This window comes from Trichoderma gamsii, assembly GCF_001481775.2.
Source record: "Trichoderma gamsii strain T6085 chromosome Unknown Scaffold_26.2, whole genome shotgun sequence".
NCBI lineage: Eukaryota > Fungi > Ascomycota > Sordariomycetes > Hypocreales > Hypocreaceae > Trichoderma > Trichoderma gamsii.
Window position 1 is genome coordinate 160,417 of NW_020171363.1, and position 27,250 is coordinate 187,666.

Genomic DNA, 27,250 nt, shown 5'->3' on the forward strand with positions numbered 1-27,250 from the left:
ATGGGTACTTTTGCCGGTTCCATTATGGCATCGCAGAACTAGGCAACCCGCACTTCAAGCCATGCATACTTGTACCACCATAACAAGAAGGGTAACGAGATAGGACAGCAATGCCAAAGGGCTAAGCCAAAGAAGCAGTGGGTCCAAGTACCGAGGGCTTCTCATTTGCTCTTCTTGGTTATCCATCGACCGTATGATTGCCAAAATCGTGCTATGACGGAATAGGCGCATTGGCTCCCTGTTCGCGGCTCGCGTGTACGAGAGGCGATCGCAATTACGGAGGGCGGAGCACGTCAACAACGCTTCAAGTAAGCAACGTTGGACTGACAGTGGGTAAAGACCCTATGGAACTTTGCCGGGTGACGGTTTCTGGCCTTCCAGAAGCCTGCAAGTCCATGGTTGCTTGTTCCTTTACCAAGCTGTCAAAGTCAGTAGTGCCGCTGATCGTCGGCAATGCTCATCCTCTCTGCCGTGTTCAAGTACGGGACTGGACTCTAGACGCGCGGGACTTCTGAATCGCTCTCATGCGCTAAGGCGAAAATCACCCGCCTACAACGGCGTCTCGGCAAGTCTATGGAGACATCGCCGGAGAAAATTGATTTGAGGCGCTCCAACTTGGCTCGTTCGCCACTGAGAAGATGGATTGCAAAGCCGCGTTTGCTCTGTTGGTAGTGTCTTTACACGTGCTGTTTACATGTATTCGGGAACACGTGCGGCGTAAACGCTCTCCATATCAATCTCCACGAGGCCCCTCAAATATACTTCTGCAGAGTCGAAACATACTTAGGATACTCTAAATCCATAGCTGAAGCTAGTTTCACCTATCTCGCGGCTACTTTCGCGCTTCGTGATGCTGGAGGCCGATCTGGGCAGAACTATATGCGTCCTGGGAATGTGACCACTACTACTAATATTTAAGAGGATTTGAGTTGCGGTTAAATTGATGTGTGTATGATAGAGGAATCGACTTCCTAAACGTAGATACCAAGTCACCCCGAGTCATGATTCCCACTCTGTCATGCATAGGTGGCACAGGTTTGAATAGCCTTTACAAGAGTACACAATCCTCATCTACAATGTGGCTACACTAAGTGCTTGCTTCCAACGTTGTGTCATTCGTCAAACACTTTTCCTGGATTTAGTAGCCAACTGATTGGTAGTCGTCAGTCATATAGAGCCAACATTAGATGTATTTGGTTGAACTCACTGCGGATCAAGCGCATCCTTCAAGGCCTTCATGACGCCAATCGTCGGCAAGCCCAGCTCTATGATAAGGCCATGCCAGCCACAAGTCGGCCTGTCACTGAAACAAGTCCGATGAATCCATTGCCTTACCTTTTTTCCAATGCCAATCCCGTGCTCGCCCTGTGATGTACTGTCAGTAGGATGAATTCATGAAGGAATGACGAAGTTAACTCACTGCCACAGTTCCCTCCATCTCAACTGCCCTGTCTATCATTGTATGAACGCAATCCGTTATTTTTCTCCGTTTCGCTATCGGGATGATAGAACATTGCTTGATGAAAGTTGCCGTCTCCCACATGCCCTATAGTAGAATTTATGAGACCATGGTCAGTTGCCTTGCTTTGGACTCCTCTGTTTATGATAATTAGTGACGACTCGTGAGTGGCTATTGCTAAAGCTCACCGATGAGATCAGCCATGCGCGATATAGGCACAGCAACATCTGTGGCCCACAAGACGGTGCCTTCTGGTCTCGGTGCATTTGCTTTTAACATGCCTTCTTTTCTAGCTAACCATGGAGAATCCATCTCTTTCTTGGTAGTCACGCCTTTGAATGTGCTGGCGTTATGACGCCGACATATGGCTCGGGCCTCTTAAATGCTCTCCTCGACTGCATTCTGAGTACCTGAGAACCTAGCACTTTATGTTGGCGTATAAATCACACGTAGGCTCGCTCATCTTCTCTGTATGTGTTTTCCCTGAGCCACGTTGTAACTTGAGTCATCTTCAACGGGACGTTTTTCTTTTATACATACTTTATGAATAGAGTTGGGTTTTCCTCCCACATCCTACCCTCGGTTCCTCCACTCCTATTTATTCTTTCCATTTGCACTTCGTCCATCAGTTCCAAGACGGCCATAGGGAATCCTGCACGAACCAATGAAAATGCTGCCGCTACCGAAGGCCACTGCTACTACGCTCAAATTCGTCGGCAGTATCGCCAACTTGAGGGTAGCTTCAGTAATAATACCAAGAGTGCCTTCCGATCCAGTGAATACAGAGTTGAGATTGTATCCAGCCGATGTCTTTCTTGGCCTTTGCCGCGTTTTGATGACTGTGCCGTCCGCCAGAACAACAGTCAGATTGACGACAGGGTCTTTCATTGCGCCGTATCTCACGGCATTGGTTCCACTGCAGTTAGTGGCAATTATGCCGCCGATATAAGCCATTGGGCCCGGGTCAGGAGGCAAGAAGAGGCCGCTGTCTTTTATTTCTGCGTTGAGCTCCATCCAGTTGACTCCCGCCTATACTACAACGTCCATATAATCGGGGTGAAAGTCAACAATCTTGTTCATTTCGGATAGGTCGATGCATACGCCTGAACAAGAAGAACCGAAGTTTCCTTCGAGGCTGGAACCGGCCCCGTACGGCGTCATTGGCAGTTTATATTTGGTGCATATTTTTGCAATTATCGATCATTGCTCTGTGGACTTGGGTCTCACAATGGCAACTGGTTTTGTGTCTGTGTTGGTCGATGACCACTCGGAATAGCTGTGGGCTTTCATGTCATCTATATCGGTGCTCACAGTTCTGGTCCCAGTGTATGTCGGATTTCACCAACAGCCTGCCGGCATCAGCGATACATTGCTTCTATTGACACAGATACTGGACTACATATGCCTTACTTTTAACATGGTCTTTTCATTAGCATATTTGGATTGCAGCAAGGGCACTCGGGTAATTCCACTCTATCGCGGTGGTGGATCGACAGTGGCGTTGAATATCAGTATGAGCGCAGGTATTGACGTTATTGCAACGCCCCAAAATAACAATCCAATTAACAGAAAGACTGCAGGCCCTTTTTACTGTCTTTGACATTGTGATAAAGATGACAAGGCCCAAATACCTAGAAACTTATTCTGCAGTTGACTCAGAAACCTTATGCTACTAAGTAAAGGCTTCATAGTTGCGTTCGTATCTGTAAGTCTGAGATACAGGGGGTGGGAGTTCAAAGTTATATGGATGAAGAAAACACCCGCACTGTGGTAAATGAGAAAAGCAGAGGTTACAACAGAGAGTATTATAATATGCAGGTACGTGCCTCTTTCAGCTTTTAAGATGTTTATTTGGGTTCATAGACAATACGTCAATTTTATCACTCCAAACAGAGTAGAACATCTCGTCAAATCTCACCAGTAGCGCTCAGCAGGCACACTTGATCTACTTTGTTTCTTGAATGGGGCAAAAGAATTGAACGGATACATTGAAGCATATGTAAAAAAATGATTTTTTATTTCTTTTTTGTTTATTACTCTGCAGACTTTTCCAGCTGCTCATCAAATTTGGCTTAAAGCATCTAATTCCAGGGTAGGTGGGAAACGGGTAGCATGGGCTCTACCGATATTCATCCGGCGCCCAGCGGCTGGTTACAGTAAGCAGTCCACTACGCCTCTCAAGCTTCGTTGAACTTAAACCCTTCATATGAGCGTCATGCTTCAGAGCATGCTCATCCACTGTTTGTTGCGTTTGTCTGCTAAAACATTGTCCATGCCATATTCCAAAAATATACTTTCCTTGCGGCCGTGATTCACTGTTTGGGCCTTTTGACGCGACTCTGGAAGACTTTACATGCTTTTGATCGCCGCGAGTTGAGTTGCATCGGGCATCTGGCGTTCATTTTGCGCCTGCAGATACTGCTCAAATGACTGCGGAAAAGATGCCCCTCATGCTGGATAATACCGTGCCCGTCGATCTAAATGACGTGGATGACTTGTTTGGAGATGGTGTTGGCGTTGGGCTGTCACTTCCCGATAGGTCTCATAATAAGCCGCTCTCACTCAAGGTTGATGACCTGAGGAACCGTGGCTGCTGCCAGTGCGTACTCGAGCATCCCCTCCCAGATAACTGTGGCTATGGCTGACGAGAGCTTTAGGACGCTGGCATGGTCCAAGTCTGGGACAATTGCAACCATATCAGCGGACGGCCAGTACCTGCAGCACCGTTTCCTGCGATGTAACCCGCTCGACGGGACCTGGGATCTCAGCCAGCCGACGACATGCGAGCTCCTCAGAGGAACTCCAGGCATCCCCCTGGTTCACTTGGAGTGGGGGTCGACCAATATCCCGGAGCTTGCCATCATTGACGCGGTAGGGAGGGTTATCATCCTCAGCTTTTCCATATCACTCAACCACCCTTTTGTCACGAGGAAATACGACACTGATCTCATCGACGATGCCAACGCCGTTGTGGGAGCACACTGGCTTGCTGTCGCCCCATCAAATCAGCAGGTGAGCACACCAAACATTGAAAAGCAGGGAGATCAAGTACTGATTTTCGAGAAGAAACCATACAATATCATGTACGGGCCTGCAGTTAAAAAGGGGCATGTGTATCAGTACGAGAGTTCCTTTGTCCATGCTAGCGGACCAAGCCACCCGCATTCATCAAAAAGCGCTTTATTCTGTGTCACAATAAGCGGAATGCTGAGAATGTTCTGGTCTCAGAATAATAATCGGATGGAGGAGACTACGATGGAGCTTGAGAGCGTGAATTCGCTGGATGAGTTGGTTACACATGCGGCCCTTGCTTCTGACAGGAGTAAGTCTTCAAAACCGCTGAATCGATGGCTAGTCATTACTAACTAGGTAGGACATCTGCTTGTCGCCGTTGCTACTTCATCAAAGCAGCTGAGACTGCTCAAGATAGAAATCCAATGGGGCGGCCCTGGATCGCAACCGGATAAGAATCCTCTGCCGCAGAACGCTCGATTAAGCCCTTCTTTAGTCGAAAAGCATCTCGCTGCTACAACATGGTTGCAAACAGGCCCGAGAGATGCCAACAATGATATCTCTATGGCCGAGCTATCTCACTTACACGTTCTCCCTTCTATCATGGACAACACGGGCAAGAGCATAGTTCCTCCAACGATTGTAGCTATTAGGACGCGTTCACCTACACCTGGATCTTACCAAGTAGCCCAAACGGTCATTGACCGCTGGGAAGCAGTGTCTGAGCCGCGGCAGAACCTTCATCAGGCTTTTGAGCAGCTGGGGAGTCGAAGAAATAGTGACGCGACAGAACAGACGGCTCCCACTAGACTGCGAAAGCTAGAGCCGATTATCCTCAACAAGATGGTCATTAGTTTCCAGTCGACCCAATTTGGAAAAGTCTTGATATTAACCATGGCCGACGGTACCGTCGAATACCGAGATCGCTACACTTTTGAAGAAATGTATACGACCGAGGACTCTAATAAAGTGATGAATCTGCGCCAAGTTGGCTGGGCGTTTGGCGGAGAAGGCCCATGCCAACAGGTTGCCTTTTCTCCAACCCAGTGTTCCATGATCCAAATGTCAGAAGATGGAAAGATTAGATGGTGCAAGCTGCAATACCCGCTCGGGGATATTGGCGACTCTCATCTAGATGCGCATTATGCGTCTTCGGTAGCGGGTCTGGCGGTGGCAACCGCATCTGCCATATGGTATCAGGCCAATTACGATGATATGCTTGCCATTGTCGCACCCTATACGTCAAAGAGGCGATTTATTCAAGACTGGACCAACGAGATGATTAAAGTCCTGAAGATTCAGGTCGACTACTCCGAAGAGCTCCACCATGACTCGCTAATGAGAAACCTTCCGCTTCAAGGCATCTTGAGTATTATGAATAGCTTGGGCTTCAAGGGGGAAATGCATGCCAGGTCATTCCAGGGCAAATTTGCCATGGTTTATCTCAACGCACGCAATGTGGTTGTCCTCATCACTCTCGCAAGCAACATGCCAGCGACGGCGCGAGAGAAGATGAGCCCTCTGGACGAACCTGGTAAGTTGACGTCAAAATATTCCGCGTGGAATGACGTAGAAATCAGCCCTGCTGACGAGATACAATATAGAGGTTGTCGAGGCTTTAGCTGGTTGCGCCAAGTGGTCTTTAGATCTACTCTCATGGCTGGTTGACTGCTTATTCGCGCTGATGAATGACAGCGAGTTTATGGCGAGGTTGGAGCCCAAGCGGATTGGAGAGCTGACGCCATATCTCCATAAACAAAACGACATATCATTGCATCTCTTACTCTCGTCATCTAGCAGAAGCTTTCTCTTGGCAATATGCCGCAGAATTGCTCACCTAGAGCAGCTGAGTACAAAAGCCAATGAATTCTACCGCAGACAGCCACAGATGGGCGTGGACCAAACAGGTGCCCCCAGGCCACTGAACCCTCAGCTTCAGCAAGCGTACCAGAAAATGCAGCAAATCACTTCGTCTTGCCTTATCAAAGCCGGTGAGTTTGAAAAACTGCTCAACATTCTCGGCGGGGACGTTCGCCAAGCGTACCAATCGTTTCTCCCGACCTTGGTCAAGAATCAAACGGGAGCGCCTCAGGGGAAACAGATTGATATGGCTGTCAAAGCTGCACAAATCCAGCTCGAGCTGAGTATGCTCCTGGCGGCATCACCACCGGCGCCCTTTCTACCAGTCATCAAGAAGCTCTTTACCAAGGACTTGCCGGCCTTCAAAGCCCTCACCGACCCTGCAAAGCTCTTCTTTGCAAACTACGACCTTCTCGGTGTGCAGGACGACAAATCCCAGCTGCCTCAAGACGTTTACATCGATTTGTTCAGAAAAGCGGAGATTAAGCTTGGAGCTCAGCAGTGGAGGAGGTGTACCCGGTGCGCTTCCGTGATGGAAGACGTGTTTGGAACGCGCCCTGGGTATACTTTTGTTCTGGGACAGCAGCGTAGATGCGCCTGTGGCGGTGTCTGGGCACTGCTGCCAAAGGGGAAGCTATATTTATAAGACATTTTAGAACTGAATGAAGGGTATTTGGCGCAGTCTTTTGAAAAGGAGCTTTTGCTTGCACTTGTTGAATTAGCAAACCTGTTGCTGGTGGAAAAAAAACTGGGAGTTTGTTACGATATCCAATACTCTATATCGATACTAGGCGTTCATGAATGATATGAGAGAGACATTGAGATAGAAAGAATATGCGCACTATTATGGTTAGCTTAAGAAGTATATCATCGGTTTAATGAGACCTTTTGCCAGTAATCCGTCGGCGTGCGGGCTTATTGCCCTGTCAACAGCGTTTACGAGACACCGCTCGGTTTTTGAGAGAAATGAAGCTCTTCATATCAACATCTAGGCACCAATAGGCAAAATACCTAGCATCGCATGCTGCAAAGTAATGATACGGCTACTTGGCCTGATGATAATCTTTAAAGTGGCATAATGGCTTAACGTCTTTGAGTACATCGCCAGACACAAGCAATGCCTACTATAAATATTGCTACACTCATAAAACAACAGCCTTCCATAATGGAAAAGCATCACATGCACCTGAGCTAGGCAAAGAAGGAGAGATTCGACACTTGCACATTAAGGGAACTCGTCAGTCAGCGACCAGTCTTTGCTCTAAGTTGGACCAGCCCGTATTATTTGTCACATTTGAACACCAAAGAGTTGCGCACGCATTCCGTGGTCGTAGTATACGCAACCTTAACGCGAAAAGACGCATATATGGCCCACGTGGGGAAACATTTCTCTCATCTTCATCTCTACAGTAACAACATAAGAAGAGGCGAGCTAGTCATGATCTCCAGGTGGTGCTGAAAGAGGAAGGGAGCAGCAGGTGCTCCACGCTGCTTGTTGCCTATTCGAGCTGGTGATGTGACGAATTGAATGCCCCTTTTGGCGTGGATGAGATTAATATCTCGTGCCGGGGGGCAAGAATCTGGGGGATTTGAGCGCTCATTAATCTCAATGGACCCTTTGCACTGACTCGATTTGGCCGCTATAGTCACTATTGAGAAGATGCTAAAACATACATCCGATTCGCTGTTCGGCTTTCTGGATGCAATCTCGTTTGCTCTATTGAGGAACATTGAGCTACTGACCGCAACAATCACATACCCAAATGTGCCAGCTGCCCAGCTGCGTATAACGATGATCTATTTCTAACCTTGGTAGTGGCCAACGCAAGTTGGGAGGTGGCTCTACTGCAAGTTTGCTTAATTGGATGGACGGATGGATGGAATTCCTGTTGAGGCAATTGATAGGCGCCCAGGCACGCAGAAAGCAGAGCTGAAGAAGAGCGCGAACCGGTCCTTTTTCTGCAGGATCCAATGGGCTTGGAGAACAGCCCTCACTCAGGCTGAGTCCGTAATTCCCTTGGCCTTAGGGGGAGCGTATCGCATACAGATGAGAGGCAGCAGTAGAACCAATGGATACTTCGCTAGACGCGGGTGCTTGTAATGAGCTCGAGGCAACGCTTGGCTGCATCCAGCCGGAACAAGGGACCGGGGGGATGAGAGAGATCGCGCAGAGGCCACCAAGTGCGCTGTGAGACGCTTCGAGCGTGGATGATGCCCTGAATTGTGATTGCCTGCAGCAGCAGTAGGTCTCATGCAGGCACCCACTCAGTGCTAGGAGAGCATGGAGGGATCTCAGTGGAGACTGGCAGAGAACAAAGCCGGCGGAAGACATGTCGCAGCCAGTCGATTGTTTGCGGCCCGCCACCGAGGTGAGCACGAGGCGCGATTGTGCATTCCGGGGCCAATTGGAGAGGCTGGATGTCTTTGCGCGCGCCAAGTGAAGGCTGACGGTATATTGGATAGATGCATCTTACAGAGCGCTATCGATCAGGTCAAGTGTTTTCACCACCGTATCTGGTTCGAGCACCCATACAGCAGAGTTGCAGGGGGACATTTACAGGCGAGATAAGGCCTCTTTATATTTGACACCATCCTCAGGCGTTGTCTAATTGCTGCCGTCTGCGAGAGTTGACATGTCGCACTGCTAACACTTGCACTAGGCGTGACATTATTTGTTACCTACCTACCTGAGAAGGAGGCCCGGAAGCTTCGAACCCTCCAAAACTCGGCATCAGCCATGGATATCATCAAAGCGTTCGTGCTAGCTCTCTCTAGTCTGGAGTTTGTCCTGATCAGCGCCATCCCAGCATCGCGATTGATGCCAAACTGCCTGCATGCGCATAGTTGCTGTACTAGTGGCTTATGCCGAGCCTGGCGCTAAAACAGGGGCAACTTGCGCGAAGCAACTTTAACTTGTACAATACAAGCAAGTCCTCTCCAATACAGCGCTGGTACTATTTGTAGTAGCATTCAAATGAGTAAAGTATCGCTCCTGTATGCACGCAATAGCAATAACGTGCACTCTCACGCGCAAAGGGCGGCTGAAGTTGAGCCGCCTCGCCTCCAAGTGGCAGTGAGGCTTCACGCTCAACTGCATGTTTCGCGTCACGGGCTCTAGAGGCCCAACTAGCGGCCCTTTTCTCCTTTGGCTGGAGGGCGCTAGCGCAGGTACCAGGGCAATAAAAGCCATTGCCCGATCAAACCCCAAACCAATCAATTTTTTGGGCGACCCAAACCCCTGACTAGGAGGCGCTTGCCATTGAATTGTGCGCCACTCGCAGCCGCCGGTGGCTTATTTTCTTGTTTCTTGCTGCCAGTTCGACCTCCTTTATCTGCTCGCGCTGCTAAACGCTCGGCCAATTGGAGTTTATTTTTGGCTGTGAATATTGATTTTGTTCTTGATCTCTCTTTAGCCGAAATGACGTGCATCTCTCCGTCATAATTGTACCAGCCAGACTGTAATTGACGGTGATGGGCGCATACCTGCATGTAGACCTCGGTCAGCTGGCGACCCTGACTATGGGTGTAGAAGCCGCCAGCCAATCACTTCTCCTGCTGCTGCCATCACCGTTGCCCGCGCTACCACCACAACTTAGCCTCCCCCATAGTTGGCGCCATCATTTAACGATCAGAGCCAAGTTGTATTGCAGATAATCGGAACAAGACGGTTCCCGGCGTCATCATACGCTGATGGCGCTACCTCTTCATCTTGGCTAAAAAGTGCAGCCTCCACACCCGACCCCGGCCTCGCCTGCTTGCTGCCCCACAGCCTCGTCGCTGAGCAGGCCTCGCTTCTCCCTTTTTTTCCCCTTCTCTTCTCTCTTCCAAGAGTCCAAGACCGGCCTAAGACCAAAAGTCCCCTTCTGCTCCGGGGGCCCTACCACGACTCGAGTTAGCCCTCCGTCTGCCTCCTTCCGGCTCGCTCGCCAAATGTCCTTTTTCGACCATCCGATTCATGGGCAATTTTAAACCTGCCACCGGCGTTAAGCACCTCTCTCGAGCATTGCTTCGACCACCGTACCTGTAATACCTCTGGATCCAAGTACTGCTGCTGCCGTGCCGACTGCGGTACCAGCTGTAGTACCTCTTAGCTGCCTCGCTTGCGGCGCATTCTTCTGTCTTCGTATCTTCGTCTTCGGCTAGTAGTGCTGCTGCTGCAAACAGTCTCGTACCCCCACGACGCTCAATATCATGGACGTCGCATCGCAACCTCCCAGCGGGCCCCATGCCATGGCGTCGATCCCGCCAGACTCTGATACGCGGTCTGCTTCATCTGAAGTCTCTCCACCTGCATCGCCGTTGAGGCATAGCACCATCCACCACGAGAGACAAGAGCCAGCATCAGACGACGACGCCTACCAGCAATACTACAGCCAGGAACAAGAAGACGACCAGGACCACTACCAGGACCACTACCAGAACCACTACCAGGACTACCAACAGGAGCACCAACAGGAACAGTACCAAGAACACCACCAAGCGCACCACCCAGAAGACGTCCAGCTCCAGCACCAACACCATCCGGGGTCAGCAACCATTGCCGCTCCTGCTCCCAATCCCATACGCACTAGCATCGCTGCCAGTCACAGTCGTTCCCAGACGCTGGACTACGTCGACTCTTCTGCTCCCACCCTCATCTCTCCCGTGGCCGTCTCGTCTCTCCCCTTTCGCTTCTCCGGTCCCATCAAGCGGAAGCCCGTATCCAGCGCCGCCGCTCCGTCCTCTCTGGTCACGCAGTATCTCGCCCACGGCCCTCCCGTCCAAACCACCATCGACCTACCCAAACCGGATCACAGATTCGCGCGGTCACCCTCTGTCGACAGTCCCACCTTCTACCCGTACCTTCCTTCTGCCAAGTCTTCAGTGCGAGCCTCACAGTGAGTAGTATATCCTTTGTCTTGTTTCTTGTTCTTTGCTATAAAAGCAACTGTTCACGACAAAGCGTAAAAGTGGCCAAAAGACAGGAGAACAAAGAAAACTAACCCGGAACCCTTCCAGTCTGTCCGAATCGAGAACAGCGCCAGCGCCAACGGACGACGAAACACCTCCTGCCTCGGGAAACAATTCCACGCACGGTGGTGGGCCTTCTCCCGCTGAAACAGCTGACACTGAGTTCTCTGATGCCCTGTCAGAGTACGACGATTTGCTCTCAGATCTAGCACCCGGCGCCACTCCCGACAACGTGTCTGTCAAAGCTCACGAGCCAGTCACTGACAGCCAAGTCATTGACAGCGCGTCTGACGCCGAGTCCATCTACGACGACGATAATAACTCTACTCCCCCCCCCTCATCGCCCATGTTAGCGCCAACGAAGCACACTCCTCCGCATCTACGGCTAGAGAGAGTCGACCCCTCAATCATAGAGGAAGAGCTGGATTCATACATAGACGACTCGCCGCAGTCAGCAACAATAGACGGATCGCCAAACCGGAACAAACCTTTGCCAAGGTCACCGGGCGCAACCTCTCCACTGGCTTCTATTTTTGGCTGGGGCAATCCCTCGCCCTCAGCCACAGATCTGACGTCCCTCCCCTCACCGTCTCCATTCTCACCAAATCCCCAGAATAGACGATCGACAAACAGCTTAGCGTCCAATTATAACAAAACCAATGCGGCATCAACTCTCGCCCAACAACGCGAGTCATTTTTTTCGACGCACTCGCCGCATCTCTCCCAAAATACCACGCTGATTGACGAGATGGAGGACGAGTTGAAAGCCATCAGCTCAGAGCTGGCCGCATCTATCCGCCGCGAGATTGACCTGGAAGACCTGGCCGACAGGCTTCAAGAGCAAATTGCAAACAACCCCCAAGCAACTGGCAGTAAACGGACAAGCGATTACTTTTCCGATTCCGGTCAAAGCACAGTGAAGCTCAACGAGCCTGCTGACCAGAGCAGAGATGAAATTGAAAAGGTGCAGAGGAAGGCCGAGCAGGAAAAAGCGTCTCTTCGCCTGGAGTTGACGGCCAAAATACAGGAGGAAAGGGAGAAGCGAAAAGAGCTTGACCAGAAGATCAGGCAGCTGCAAGAGAGGGCATCTGAAGTGGACGTTGTTGAGATCAACAACATCGACGCCAGCGAGCGGATCCAGGAACTCGAAAATACTTGTGAAGATCTAAAGCGAAAGCTATCAGAGGAGCGCCAGTCCAAGACTAACTTTGAAGACCTGCTATCTGCTCTCAAGGGGCAGCTTCGAGACGCCTGCGACGAGCGAGATAACCTCCGCGATGAGGTCATCCCAGAGCTCAAGGCGCGAGTGGAAGGTCTTGAGTCGGAGGCTGCCGAGTATGCCAGTCTGACTTACGAGTCTTCCAGGATGCAGCAAGAGCTCTCCACCTTGAAGCGCGAGAACAGCTCACTTCGCAATTCTATGGCCAGTGGCATTGAAGATCTGCCCACCAAGCGAATGTCGGTCATGGGCATGTCTGGCCTGGGCGGCTTGTCCAGGTCGAATTCAATGGGTCTCTCGCGGTCCAACTCAGTAGCAACCGGATCGATGCGGCGTGGGCCTTCCGGTCTTGGTGGTGGTCTGAAAAGGTCTGATAGCGTCAAGAACACAGCCACCACAGAGCCTCGAGAGGTTCTGATTGAACGACTGAAAGATGTAGAAGCCCAACGCGATGCTCTTCATAGCGCCCTCAAGAGCCTCTTGGAGCGCCAAGAATTCCAGAACCGGGAATATCAAAAGAAGATTCGCGTTCTCGAGGCCGAGCGTCAGCGGCTCACCACCGTCTCGCCAAGAAAGGCCGGTTTTGAAAAAGACATGGGAAAGCTGCGGACAGAGATCAATCTCCTACGCCGACGCGCCGAAGACGCCCTCGAGCAGAAATGGCAGGTTGAAAAGGGTCTTGGCGGTCTCAAAATCGATCTCGATCGAGCCGTTGAAGAGATTGCGTCTCTGCGCAGCGTGCTGGAGGCAAACGACATCCTGATCCCGCCTGCTCCCGCCCGCCTGAGCGGCTCAAGCGATACCCTGCGAGAGCCGGTTACGTCCGAGTCTCTTCGAAATGCCTACGCAGAGTTACAAGCTGCGTACACTGAATCCCTGGAGCGTATCCGTCAACTGGAAGCAGACACTGCAGATGAGGAGACACGGGAGGCTATGCAGCGCCTGGAGCAATCCTTGTCTGCGGCAGTTTTGGAGCGCGATGCCGCCAGAAGGGAAATTGGCCAACAAAAGGCCCAGATCGACCTGCTCGTCGCTAGCGAGTCTCAGTCGATGGCAGCCGACGCCACCTTGGCACAACAGCTCAAAGAGTCTGCCGATCTCATTGAGCAGCTCACAGCCCAAGTTCGCCAGCAGCTGGACACTAACGCTGAACTCCGAGAGCGTCTCGAAGCTGCCGTTGCCAGAGGAGAATCGGACCGTAAGACCAACTCTCAGCGTATCTCGGAGCTTCAAGAGCGCCTTCGAGTCATGGAGGAACAGGTCGTTGCCGCCCAGTCCTCTTCAGAGGACCGCATCATCCGCCACGAGGAGGAGATTACCAGGCTACGTGAGGCGCATAACGAGCAGCTGCGTCGCCTCCAGACTGATCCCGCCGATGGTTCCTCCAACAGATCTGGCCCCAAGCCGCTGTTGAGCAGCCGGCCCCCCGCCAAGAGTCTTGAAGAAGAGGCCGATATGAAGACTCTCCGAGTACGAGTCTTGGAGCTCGAAAAGGCTCTTGTAGATGCCGAGGATGAAATGCAAGAAGTCGTGTCTAGGATGAACATGGCTCAAGTAGAGGTTCTCAACCTCCAAGAGGACCGCGAAGCTGCAGTCCGAGAGACTAGGCGACTCGAGGATCTCCTGAAGAAAAGCCAGGCCAAGGCAGGCTTTGGAGGATTCTTTTCCGCTCGAAGCTAGAAGCGTCGCAAATCTAGCAGATGACTTGGCGACTTGGTCGGCTTACACCACAATTGTTATAAAGAGATGGAATATATGGGAAATACGTCATTCAGGCATTCAGCGATGGAGTTTGCTTCTCATTTGCTTGGGGGAAAATCGCTTTGCATCTATATGTTGATGTAGCATTTTATGCTGACGCCCAATAGAGCTGGCCGGGAGACTTTTTGATTTGAGAAGAAGAAAATAATTAGACAACAGCTGGCGTTTTGAGAGACAGTATGGGAATTTGGAGCGGCCTACTACTTGAGTTTGTGTACTTTTTTTTTTTTTTTTTTTTTCCCACGGGCAACTTGGAACAACCAAAAACAACAGCCTTTGTACATGTTATATATATACAACCACTACCGCCTTGGATTTTCGGGCACTATAGCTTGGACGCTTGAACATGTCTTTGCATTACAATATTCTGCTCTCGGGAGGAGCTTCTTGGGAGAGTTGTGTTTTTGGCATAGCATCTAGAATTTCTTAATGTCTATTTTACTGCTTGGAGGGCGTGTTGGATCGATTTAGTGTATATCTAGGTAGCCTTGCAATATATGATAGCCATTAGCAGTGCTATGAGTTTAACAATTTGGTTCGTGTATTTGAGTCATTGTGAAAGACTGGTGCTTAGAGAACCTGGTAATAGAAAAGAAGAAGGAAAAAAGAAGGAAGAAGTAATTCTTATATAAGTTTTAACGCGTGCTGACAAAAAAGCATTTGTTGTGTCCTTGAGATGAAGATGTTCCATTTAAAAGTATGTGAGTGAACGAGAGTTGATATCCGTATTCGGTAGGTATTGTTAGTGGCTGTCTTTAGCGCGTTGTTGCCTGGGTCATCTCACTAATACTGCTCTCGTTCACGAATCTCACTTTTATACGCACTAAACCTCTCGCTGAAACACATTCAAGAATCTGAGCTGGCAATGGATGCGATAGACAAGCACTTGTTCGCCCATTCATTCATTCCATCACAGCTTATGAAGATGGCTTAAAACATTGAAACTGGTTCATGCTCCAACAACGATTACCAAATGCCCTTGCCGCATCGTAAAATAACATCAACAGCGCGTAAAGAACGGAGGCATTCATTTCTCGTCCCTTCACGATCTTCTGGTATAAGACTCCATGCTCACAGAACACGCGCAACATCTTGATACTCACGCTTTATGATTTCGCTCTCAAAAAAATGGATGAAAACGCACCAGCCTCGGCGGAATCTAAAACCGCATACTTTGACCAGCTTAAAAGATTTTCTCATACCACCAGCGGTGGGCATATATCCGGGAAACCAGACGACGACGCTTTCGATGCGCGCGAAGAAAAGCAGAGGCAGCTTCACAGGAACTTCTTTCGGCCTACGAAGAACTTGGATGATGCACACGGCCAACAAGAGAAGCAGCCACAGAAACAACAAGAACAACATGCAGGACAGCAGCTTTTGCCTGCGAAGCGGCTGAACAAGCTGCAAAATCTCACTCCCCGGAGACTAATTGCGGCGCCTCAGCCTCCGTCTGGAAAGGTCATTATGGGGACTGGACCGGGGAAGCCGAGGCCAAAGGGGCGGCTTGATGCGCTGCTGGATAGCAGGGAGGAGGATGTGGTACGAGAAACGCCGTCGGTGGGCGCAGAGAAGTTGCGCGGGCACAAGGGCAGAGACTCAATCGTTGTTGCTACTGGCGATGCTCCTATGGCACCGCCGGCGTCGTTACAAAGATCGTTGGAAACTTCATCTGAGGAAGTGTCGTCGTCGCCGTCTGTTAATGTCAGAGCCGGGGCGACGACAAGGACGCAGAAGACAAAGACAGCCAGCGGCAGTAAAAAGAGAGGGCGTGTTGCAACGTCAAAGACGCGGCCTGGGGTTGAGCAGATATTCGAGGACTTGTCTTTCTTTTACATTCCGGACAATGACATTGCGCCTGTCAGACGGCTGCGGATCAATAGGGCGAAGGAGTTTGGAGCGGAGTGGACGAGAGACATGATGACGGCCACGCATATCATTGTGGAGAAGAAGCTCGTGTACAAGGATGTTGAAAAGCTATGGCCGAAAGACGGATTTAGGGATCGAGCGATGCCGAAGGTCGTCAATGAGGATTATCCTCTTGATTGCATTCAGTTTCGTGCTATTGTGGATCCGAATCAAAAGAAGTATCTGGTAGACGGCCAGGTTGCGACGGGAACAAAAGACAAAGAGGTTCTTCTTTCTGCTGCTGGTACTACAAATTCCGGCCCTGGGACAAAACCAAAGGCCGATTCATTGCCATTGAAGCCGCAGCATCATAACAAGGGGAAGTGGGATTATGTACCACCCGGAGGGACGCCCTCGCAAGGAGAGGAATCTTCAGTGGGAAGTCCTTTGACGAAGCGTGCAACTAGATCAGCGACAAATTCTCAGCCTCTTGTACTGGATTTGGATAACGCCGACGAGCTCATGAAGAGTTTACCAAAAGCCAAGGCTAGATCTAAAGCGCCACCGAAGAAGGACGATGAATTATCAGAATACATCTCAATCATGCAAGAGTTTAAAGACTTGCCCCTGGATGTTGACGAAGATGATGATGCTCAATCCACGGTCACTGAATCGGAACACCAGGCGAATCTCGACGAAGGATCTGGTTCAGAGAATGAGCGACCTTCAAAGAGAAGATCGTCTAGAAGGGTACGACCGACCAACAAGGCAATTACTTTTGAGGATCGCTTTGCTTGCAATAGAGCCGGGAGACAAGAGGCTGCAGACGACAACCCAAATGCACGCACTATCGACGTGTTGCAAAAGATGAACAGCTACTACGAGAGAGTCAACGATCATTGGCGAACACTGGCTTATCGGAAGGCCATTAGCACCCTGAAGCAGCAGACCGTCAAGATCACTACTGAAGAAGAGGCATATCGACTACCCAGTATCGGCCGTCGGCTAGCGCAAAAGATTGAAGAGATTGTGACGACGGATAAGCTGAAGAGGCTTGAATACGCAGAAGAAGAACCGACAGACTCGGCGCTGCAAACATTTTTGAAGATTTACGGCGTGGGGAACAAAATAGCACAGCAATGGATTGCGCAAGGCTGGCGGACGCTCGACGACATAAAGCAGCATGTCAAACTGACGCCCAGCCAGATGGTGGGCGTCGAGCACTACGACGACTTGAACACTAGAATCCCTCGAAAGGAAGTCACTGCCCTTGGTGAGGTCGTGAAGAGGGCTGCGGCGAAGATTGATCCGATGGTGCAGCTCATTATTGGGGGCAGTTACCGGAGGGGTGCTGAGACTTCTCATGATATTGATTTTATCGTGACGAAGCCTGGCACGGAATCTGTAGCAGATCTCAAGTCTTTTCTGAATAGCTTGGTGGCTCAGCTGGAGAGAGACGAGTTTCTTGTGGCACGACTGGCATCATCCCGAGTTGGAAGCGATGGCAGCAAATGGCACGGATGCTGCGTGCTGCCCAAGATCAAGGGCCTCAACGACGACGAAAAGTACCGCCCGATATGGAGAAGGATCGACTTTCTACTGGTGCCAGAGGTTGAATTAGGCGCTGCGCTCATCTACTTCACCGGGAACGACATCTTCAATCGCAGCATGCGGCTGCTGGCTTCCAAGAAGGGCATGAGGCTGAACCAGCGTGGATTGTATCGAGATGTGCTGAGGGGGCCGGATAGAGTGAAGGTTACGGAGGGGGAGCTGGTGGAGAGGAGGGATGAGAGGAGGATATTTGAGATTTTGAGGGTGACCTGGCGGGAGCCGTGGGAGAGGTGGTGCTGAATGTTGGATATTAGAGGCATAGATGTACTTGATATTGGGTAGATATGTTATGGCGTTGGCTGTTAGAGGAGGGAGTAACAAGCTGGATATTAGATTTTGTATTCTGATGCACGGTATTCCCCTTTATTTACAATCTCAGAGTATACATGTAGTTTGGCCAAGGTTTATTAGAGCAAATGCGTTGATAGAGTTCCAGCATGTGGACATTACATGCAGTATCACATGCCAAAAACGAGCAGCACTCACCAACGTCGAGATGGTGGCCGTCAGCTTCCCATCTTCTCCGCACATGTGCCAGATCTACCATCAGATCTCCTGCGTCTACAGTAGACCGCTGTGCTAAAACCACAGGCGGGGATTTGCGCTGCGTTCCAGCGGTCACACGCAGTCGACTCTAGGGGTCTCTCAGCTCCACTGCGGCAGCGGGACTTCTAACGAAAACGGAGTGACGTATCCATTGGATCTATTTTCCGGCCCTCAAGCCTTCATACGGTAAAAGCCAGGTCCCCATTTTTTCCCCCATCCCAGCGGCGCAACAGCCGGCCGAGGCTCAAAGTCATTCAGCAGCCCGAGCTTGATTCTGCTAACCGCAACTTTATACGGCACCTTTTTCTTTTCTTTTTTTCTCCTTCTTTTACTCTCCTTCGAACCATATTCCAGTCGCGTATTCTCTTCGATTTTCTCTCTTGCGCACGTCGCACAGATCCTCGCCCGTTCGGAACCGCACCCTGCGCAAGACACGCTACCCTGACAAAAGCGTCAATAGCCGAGGCACCATGGCGGCCTCGGGCTTCTTGGAGGAGTTGAAGGTATGCGAAGCCTTTTGGCGATGGGGCTTTCCTCCCATTCTGTCGCAGAGATGGAAGCGAAATAGATTGGGAACAGCCTCCAAGATTAAAAGTCAAATACTAACTCGTCTATCCCTCGACAGGCCTTTGCAGAGAGCATCGCGCTCGACCCGACATATCATGACGTCCTGTCGCTGCTCAAGACGGCGCGCAATGGCGCAGTCTACGGATCCAAAGTGCGGTTTCCGCATGCGCTGGTGTGAGTTTCGAGAACAAAGTTTGGATAATTGGACCGGACGAGGTTCTTGTTTTGGTGCTGTGCTGACGTGTGTTCGATAGGATGATCTTTCTCTTCCGATCCGGAACGTACGTATATTACCCTTTGCCGCCGACGATATCGATCGATAGCCACTTGGACACGTGTATGCGCATATTGAAAAAGAAGCTTGTATTAACATGGAACTTTGGGCGGTAGATTCAAAGAAAAGGCTTCGTTGGTGTTTAGAGCGACGAAGAAGCATGCCACGAACTTGGCCAAGTTTGCGTCCATATACAAGATTACAATGCTGGCGCTGAAGCGATACGGGTCTACGCCGGGCAAGGAGGGTATGTGTTTCTCTTGTCTACTATTCTGAGGCTTCAGCGGTTCAGCAGCATGGGATATAATACTCACTAACCTGCCATCCCCAACAGGCCCCCTCGACTCCTTCTTCGCCGGCCTTCTCGGCGGCTACATCGTCTTCGGCCAGCGCTCCAAGCGCTACGGCAAAATCTCCTCCGTCAGCCAGCAGATTGTCATCTACATCTTCGCGCGCGTTGCCCTCGCCCTGGCGCGCCTCGCCGTCAAGCCGGGCCACGGCCTGCCCATCATCTCGTCCGAGCCGCTGCACGCGCAAATCAGCCACTACGCATGGCCCGTGTTCGCCTCGGTGTCGTGGGGTCTGGTGATGCTGATATTCAAGCACCATCCCGAGGATCTGCAGTCGAGCTTGAGGAGCAGCATGACGTACATTTACAAGGACTGCGACGAGTGGGACTCGCTGAGGACTTTACTCTGGCATAACAAATAGAAGCCAAGGATGGAAGCCAAAGGCCTTGCTATATATACGCTTGGTTTGGAAAGATTTTGGTTGGGACGATCTAAGATGTCTAATAGATGGACGTTTTTTGCTTCTTCTTTTTTTTAGAATGTGCTTTTGGATGGATATTTGCACATATTCGGCGTTTTGCGTTGCTTCATTTACTTTGGCCACGTCACTGGCTACAGGTGTAGTTTACTGGAGGGTGTTTTTTGCTGTCTGGGCTTTAACTGGAAGATGTATAGCGGCGAACAAAGGTTCTGCACGAAAACGAATAAGAAAAATAGCAAGCATTGCCCTGATATTGCCAAAGCTGCATACATATGAAAGAGTGCATGTAGACGCATATCCATATTTTCAAGTCTCTAATATCAGTCGTTGAGATGGTCACAGAATGACAGGTGCTGACTACATGCACCCCAGCAGCCTAATTTTAGCGGTCTTCCGGGAGCTACCCCGCTGTAGCTTGGCGCTGCCCCGCCAAATAGCTTCCGCTATCAACATCAAACCATCTTATCACATTCTCGCTCTCGACTCTCTTCTTCCAACAAACAGCGTTCCTCAGCTATTCGCATAGAGCTAATCTCTACACAATGGATCCCAATCCAAAAGTAACGGCGGCCCTCGCCGCCATAGGATCAGCTCCCGGCGACAAAGGCCCCCTCTACGAAACTCTCCTCAACAACCTCCCGACCTATTCCTCACCCACTCCCACCGCAGCCGATCTCAACGCAGTCTTCGACTCCTTCTTCAACCAGAGCCTCGGTCTCGTAGCGACACGATCCTTCCTAAATGACTTCATCGCAGCACTCAAGAAGATTAACAAAGAGAGCCTGTGGATCGAGGTCGGGAACCGAACGCTGGGCATCCTGGCAGCCCAGCCGTCGTCCTTCTTTGATGCCGCAGCGACAATATACGAGCTCGTGGCCACGGCCCACGAGAACAACGAAGACTTCCTCGATGCCGCAAAGGCCCTGGCCGAGATCCCCCTCGATAGTTCGCAGCGCAAAGTGTCGGATGCCGACAAGGCCCGCGTGTGGGTTCGCATCGTGCGCAACTACCTAGAAGTCGGCGATGACACCGCCGCCGAAACGTACATCAACAAGCTCAAAAACATCATGCACACCGTTTCAGACCCGGACCTCAACCTACACTTCCGCCTCTCGCAGGCTCGTATCCAGGATGCGAAGCGAGACTTTTTGTTTGCCGCCCAGCGGTACCATGAGATCAGCTTCTTCCCCGCCGTGGCCGAAGAGGAGCGCCTTCACACGCTGAGCATGGCTGTCAAGTGTGCTATCCTGGCGCCTGCCGGCCCCATGAGAAGCCGGATCCTAGGAAGACTATACAAAGATGAGAGATCAGCGCAGTTGGAAGAGTTTGGCATCCTGGAAAAGATATTCCTGGACCGGCTACTCTCGCCGGCCGAGGTGGATAAATTCGCCGAGGGCCTGCAGCCGCATCAGCTGGCCACCACAGCCGACGGATCGACCGTCCTCGCCAAGGCGGTCATGGAGCATAACTTGCTTGGCGTGTCAAGACTGTACAGCAACATCCAGTTTGAAGCCTTGGGCTCGCTGCTGGGTCTGGATGCCGACAAGGCCGAGGAGACAACCGCACGGATGATTGAACAGGGACGACTTGTGGGACGAATGGACCAGCTGGACGGAATCGTCTGGTTCGAAGGCGGAGAGGCGTCAGGCCAGAAGGGCAGCGGCCGTGCCGAGGCTCTAGCAGGCAAAGAGATGCGCAGATGGGACGCCAACGTGGAGAGTCTGGCCGAGGAGGTTGAAAGCGTCATTAATTCATTACAGAAGGAGTTCCCTGTAAGCAACCATCCCACTAACCCGTCTACAGTCTCATACACTTCTTTCTGAATCCGTTTACGAAGCCAGTAGCTAATGTCTTCTCTTCCTAGTCCTTTGTTGCTGAAAATCTTGCCGCATAGGTAAGCCAAGATGATAGTCTAGAGACAGGGGGGAATAACGTCAGAGAGTCGGAGGAGGATTTTATGGCTGCGGCTACGGCTGCGGCTATGGCTGCGATGAGACAGAAGATGCCTTTGCGAAGATTCATTGCGCGTCTTGCGCGCGTTACGCGGCTAGAATAGGCTACGGGATTCCCAACACTTGTTGCTTGCTGGTTTATGTTTTCATTTCTTTCTTTGCAGGCGTTTAGACTATACTACTGGATCAACAAAAAGACACGAAACGTTTTTCATACATGTGCCGTCAATTTTCGCTTCGTCTTGTAGATATTCTTTTGAGAAGTTTCTTGTTTGATACTGTTGTCAAAAAGGAGGCACAAGACACAGGTTGCCCTGATGATGCGCGACCCCCATTTCTACTCGAAAACAGTCATCAATCCTACATCTTTCTAGATGCTCATCGCTTTATAATATAAGTACACAGAGAACTCCGGGCTGTCGGAAATAAGAAAAAAAAAAGAAAAGCAGATCAAAGGTTCAAAATCCGTTCCACGTTCATCCCATCATACATTCGAATCCCAGTCAAGCGCCCCTCTTACATTTTCTTTTTGTCACTTCTTGTCTCTCATTCAGTCTTCAATATCGTCATCGCTTAGAACCAGCTTCTGCTTCAGCATCCCCGCAACGCCTGTTCCGGCCTTGATGCCCATCCTCTTCTTCCTCGGGGTGCCGTCCTCAGATGGCTTATCAGTCGCCCACATCTCTCCCGTTGCGACCCCTTCTTCATCAGCGTCCGACTCGTCGTCTGGCGAGACGTTCACGCCGGAGAAGGAAACAATCTTGTCGAGGTCTCGCTGCCGTATGCCAGTCTTGCGGCAGCGAGCAATGTGTGCCATGTAGGGCAGCCGTTCGAGAAGTAGTTCGCGGCGAGATGTGCTGCCGAGGGTCATAACCGGGGAATCATCGCTTGTTTCGTCGTCATCTTCTCTTTGTGTCCTAGCTTTGGATGCAAGAGCTTTGTCTGCTTGCTTCTGTCCCTGGTTAGAGTTGGCAGAGAGCTGATTCCGTCGAAAGATGGTAGCGCCATCCATGATGTTCCTGCTTGGCAGCTCAACTTCGCTTCGAAGGATTTTCCCAGACCAAACGTCAATCAGCCCACCAATCTCTTCCTTCGTTCGCCAAAGCTTAAGACTTGTTGGATAGAACATCTTGAATGCATCGCTACCCTTTTGCATGGTCCACGTCTTTCTCTTCACAGGGTTAGGCAGGGAGAAAAGCATGCCACGCACCGCGACTTGAAACGTTATCTCATCTTGGCGAAGAACATGGCTCGCAGAATCCCCAAAGTTTCCGCCAAACCCGCCACGTCCACCAAAGAAGACATCTCCCGAAGGGCTAAGCAGGTCGCCCAGAGAAAGATACTCGATACACTCATTTACGTAGTCTATTGGGGTCGAGAGATCCATCGGGTCCGTACCTTCACAAGATAGCACATAGTTCTCGTGCAGGGCCGAAATGAACGTATGCGTATCGGTGCCAGTCTCGTCGATTAATGAATCAACAGATACTAATGATGCCTTTGGGCGCGAATACTGCGATAGGTAACTCGGCAGCTTTTCTGCCGGGTCATTTGACGGCATATCGTCTCGCTTATTATAGACCACTTTGCCGACGGCGTGGAAAATTCCCAGGCTGGCTTCGCGCTGAGATATCTGTTCGAGGCTCTCCTCTTCGCCGCGAGTAAGGGCGATGCCATCTTTTGCTCCCTTCTTCTGCTTTGTGAATGTTACCTTGGATCCCCAATCGGCATCTTGGTCTCCCTTTAAACATAGAAACTCGAGCGATGATATGGCACTGCGAATGTCACCAATCTCTCCGAGTCGTTTTAGTACCAGTGGCCCTGGTGTTCGTCTCCGCCCTGACTTTCGTGATTCTTTTTGTACAATCACCTCCAGAGCTTTGGATAATAGTGAAGGGGCTATCGCATTAAATTCGATCAAGCCTACTCCTGGATGTCGGAGGATTTCTGGTCCAAGCAGTCGATGAGCAGTCAAGCTATCTGCTGAAGCCGACGTCGTAGTCAGCAATGTCTCTGATATCACAATAACAACGGGCGTGATAGGTTCCGCTCGCTTCTGCTGCCCAAAGGTATGTAGAGATGGCGTTTGCGACGCTAGATACTGGAGGATGGTGCGCCGAAAAGAAGACAGCGCAGTTGAAGTTCGAGAAAAAGTGTTTGGGAACTCCTCGATGAGAATAATCTTTTTGCTGCTACTGTTTTGCGCGGTGCCGTTTGAGCTCACCGGCGTGGATGACGGCTCCGCTTCTTCCAAGTCCAGAGCGCCAAACTTGCCTCCTCGCCCGAGGAAATCCTCAAACTGCGCCGACGACGAGACGTAGCCAGTCACTGCATTTCCCGCAGGATTCTTCCACTCTAGAATCTCAGATCCCATGTCGCTTGCCAAGAGGCGGACCGTTGTGGTCTTCCCAGTGCCAGCAGCGCCTTTCAATATCAGCACCCGCTGCCTCATCCGACCTCCCATGACATCCTCAAGCCATCTCCTAACGTCTGCAACCTTTTTCTTATGTACCGCTAGCTCGTCCAAGTTCCGCGGGCCAAATCTTTCCGACCACGGGCGTAAGTCATCATTTAATGCGTCAGTGGTTGTCGGTCGACTTGGCTTGAGGAACCGTTGGCTCATAGTCAACGCGCCAGTGGGAGTAGATTGAGTGCCGGCACTCGAACCTTTGAGTCGTTTCCTCACATGCTGCCCAACTAAGCTGGAAGAGCTAGCTTTGAACTCTGATATCTCGTCGTCGTCGGATATGGGATCGTGGATCAGATCATCAATCGGCTCTGTCCTTCTGTCGGTTCCCACCCCTGGCCTTGTGACCTTTTGCGCCTGCTTGGAGAAGAGTGTCTTCAAATCCGCAGTCTTCCCTTTGTCGTCAACCTTGCCCGCATCTCGGGTTTTCTTAGGGCTCAAGTTGGTGCCGTTTTTCTGTGATCGCGATGGACGAAGAGGGCTGCCATTGTTGGCCTGACCATTCGCGGTCCGTCTTTTCACGGGGCTCGGCGATGCGGTCGGCGCTCGTGCCTTTGATGGAGTGCTTGGCGAAGAGAGAAGGAAATTGGACAAGGTGTTGGCCTTGGGCTGCTCGTCTTCGTCGTCGGACGCCTCAACGGTATTCCGCCGGCGACGCTTCGCGGGCGGTGCCATTAACGCGACTGAAGCATCTGTGCTGTGAGATCCCCATGCAGTTCTAGCGCGTACAATGCACAGTCAGCCGGGAATTCGCTCGGCAGCGTCGATAGAAGGGCTGATACGGTATCACGGGAAAGCAGTATGGAGTGATATGAAGAGATGGTAGGAATCTTGGGACGTCTAGCTAGCGAGTAGGTAGTCTGCGTACAGTGTATATGCCTATCAACATTTAATCAGCACTGTATGTTCAGCTGCCTTAGCAGCTGTCGCTAGGCAGGAGATGGCTTTTGATAGGCTGTACTATTAAACTTCAGCAAAGCATTTAGTCGCAATAAATACTACTATGTCTATATCCAAAAGCATGTCAACAAATACCAGCAAGTAGATATTCATGCATCTCCAGATACCTGTACTAGATGCATTTAGAGAAAAAGTAAATACCAAATCCAAATGTTACCTAAAATTTAGATCAAATTATGTTTCCATGCTATGCCTCGTTATCATGCTTCCATATTCATTCCATTTATCCAGTCAATTTGCCAGCCAGATATACTTAATAACACGCAACTAAAAAATCCATCCATGAAAATTGTCGACGAAAGTTACTGCAGCTTGAAGATAGCGGTCGTGAACATCGCCCCATGTTCGAGCAGCGTCTCTTATCGCTCGTACCGCTGTGCGCATCAATGTCAGCATCCAGTCATTCACCTCTCCCGCATTGTGTAATATGACTGTACCTTTAACATAGTGGGCATCTTTGGACCATGGTGAGTTCAGTCCTTTATCTTCCACATATTTCCAATTCTTCCCTTTCAAGTCTGTCTCAATATTGTCGTAATCAGGTAATGGTCGGCCCTTGATACTGAATACGGCCAAGACAAACAGCCACCATGCCCTAACCAGAGTAACATGATGCTGGGGTGGAATAAAAGGAAGAAGAACCCGGACAGCATGGCTGGTAGTTAGGAGATGGACGATGAAGAAGTTGTATGCGTGGGTTCCTGGCTGAACGGTGGCCACAAGCAATGCAACGGCTGCTTCTTGTGATAGCTCAAATTGTTTCTTCGGATCATCATCAATATCCCACCCATTCCAATATTCTAGGAACGCCGACTCATGATCTTTCAGATACTTTTGCATATCATCGACTTGAACTTCATCCTTGCTGAACCTATCGTCTTTGGATAGCTGAATCAAGAGGTCCAAAGGCGCCCTTGATTTCAGCGGAGACGGCCTGGTATAAGAGCTGTCATCAAGATAATTGTGAAGAAAATCATACTTCACGGAGACCATTGCAAGCGCCTCCATCGCAATTTCTTTGCTATCCATCTCATATGCATAGCCAAGATGGATGATTGGGTGGCCGACTAGCATTCATCAGTATATGTGGCTTGGAAGAAAACTGTTGTGGGGAAAGTTTCATACGCCCGTCTAGCAAAGCATGAAACAGCGGCTTTTTGCCACTGAATAGGAAATGCTGCACTTCCTTCTTCCAATCGTACGCAAATTCCATGGCGAGTTTATCCTCGAAATAATCAACAAAGGCCCTTTGGTAGCGTTTGTCTCCGAGAAAGTCCCTCCAATCCTCGTCAATCACTTCGGAAGGCGAGGGCTCCCACGGAACCAGGTCTTTAATCTCGTTATTGTAAGCCTCATTGAGATGGTTTTCATTCCCGCCAAGTAGATACGTCGAACTGAGTAAATGGGGATTGTGGTTGTCGAACTGGAGATCGTTCCATAATATGGCGTAGTTTACGTGGTTGGCCTTCAATAGGTGCTTGAGGCATCGAGCCCGCTTATCAGCGTCTGTCTCAATATGATGGATCTCAACCGATGGCAAATCAATGGCTCCCGTCTTGGATCTGCTGCCCATGACCAAGCTGGCGCCTGGGATATATGAGAGTAGTCCCGACATCTTTGGTGCGTTTGTATGAAGAAGACGGCAATTGGCTTTGATTTACCATAAAAATGTCAACCTCATCAAAGTGCCAATTGTTGGGGCGACAAAGTACTTTGGTGGAATGGCCCGAGCTACCTTATGTGGAGATGGAGGATTATAGTGGGGGAGAGCTTCTGCACTCCCGCGCCGCCCGTTCTATGACGCTCCAAGTCACGCGTTTTCCAGCCACAGACCAGTATCTAAAGCCTCGCCGGCCTCGGCCTCAGCCTCGACGCCCACAATTCAAAAGCCAACGTCGAGATTGTAAGAGTATACCAAGAGAGGAGAGTCATGGCGCAATCTTATACCGCGGTTCTCTCCATCTATGCAGAGCTGCTCTCCAACATTCGACAA

The 27,250-nt window shown here is 50.5% G+C and overlaps 7 protein-coding genes across 7 annotated transcripts; 5 read left to right on the top strand and 2 right to left on the bottom strand.

Annotated features, from left to right (window-relative positions):
* Window positions 1-2,053: 2,053 nt before the first annotated feature.
* Window positions 2,054-2,473, bottom strand: TGAM01_v207200 (hypothetical protein; the record flags this gene model as incomplete). Its single annotated transcript, XM_018803733.1, has 1 exon — window positions 2,054-2,473. One exon carries the CDS (start codon window positions 2,471-2,473, stop codon window positions 2,054-2,056), a length of 420 nt encoding a protein of 139 aa, XP_018663106.1.
* Window positions 2,474-3,885: 1,412 nt separating this feature from the next.
* On the top strand, window positions 3,886-6,977 carry TGAM01_v207201 (hypothetical protein; the record flags this gene model as incomplete). Its single annotated transcript, XM_018803732.1, has 4 exons — window positions 3,886-4,058; window positions 4,117-4,781; window positions 4,833-6,005; window positions 6,076-6,977. 4 exons carry the CDS (start codon window positions 3,886-3,888, stop codon window positions 6,975-6,977), a joined length of 2,913 nt encoding a protein of 970 aa, XP_018663105.1.
* A 3,545-nt stretch (window positions 6,978-10,522) lies between these two features.
* On the top strand, window positions 10,523-14,180 carry TGAM01_v207202 (hypothetical protein; the record flags this gene model as incomplete). The annotated part of the gene is made up of 2 exons (XM_018803731.1): window positions 10,523-11,208; window positions 11,330-14,180. 2 exons carry the CDS (start codon window positions 10,523-10,525, stop codon window positions 14,178-14,180), a joined length of 3,537 nt encoding a protein of 1,178 aa, XP_018663104.1.
* Window positions 14,181-15,389: 1,209 nt separating this feature from the next.
* Window positions 15,390-17,960, top strand: TGAM01_v207203 (hypothetical protein; the record flags this gene model as incomplete). The annotated part of the gene is made up of 1 exon (XM_024550034.1): window positions 15,390-17,960. The coding sequence occupies one exon, from the start codon at window positions 15,390-15,392 to the stop codon at window positions 17,958-17,960; it is 2,571 nt and encodes an 856-aa protein (XP_024405200.1).
* Window positions 17,961-18,736: 776 nt separating this feature from the next.
* TGAM01_v207204 (hypothetical protein) lies at window positions 18,737-19,818 on the top strand (the record flags this gene model as incomplete). Its single annotated transcript, XM_018803730.1, has 5 exons — window positions 18,737-18,769; window positions 18,892-19,007; window positions 19,088-19,114; window positions 19,224-19,354; window positions 19,442-19,818. The coding sequence occupies 5 exons, from the start codon at window positions 18,737-18,739 to the stop codon at window positions 19,816-19,818; spliced, it is 684 nt and encodes a 227-aa protein (XP_018663103.1).
* A 602-nt stretch (window positions 19,819-20,420) lies between these two features.
* On the top strand, window positions 20,421-21,701 carry TGAM01_v207205 (hypothetical protein; the record flags this gene model as incomplete). Its single annotated transcript, XM_018803729.2, has 1 exon — window positions 20,421-21,701. The coding sequence occupies one exon, from the start codon at window positions 20,421-20,423 to the stop codon at window positions 21,699-21,701; it is 1,281 nt and encodes a 426-aa protein (XP_018663102.2).
* Window positions 21,702-25,524: 3,823 nt separating this feature from the next.
* TGAM01_v207206 (hypothetical protein) lies at window positions 25,525-26,872 on the bottom strand (the record flags this gene model as incomplete). The annotated part of the gene is made up of 3 exons (XM_018803728.2): window positions 25,525-25,631; window positions 25,695-26,324; window positions 26,383-26,872. The coding sequence occupies 3 exons, from the start codon at window positions 26,870-26,872 to the stop codon at window positions 25,525-25,527; spliced, it is 1,227 nt and encodes a 408-aa protein (XP_018663101.2).
* Between the last annotated feature and the right edge of the window lie 378 nt (window positions 26,873-27,250).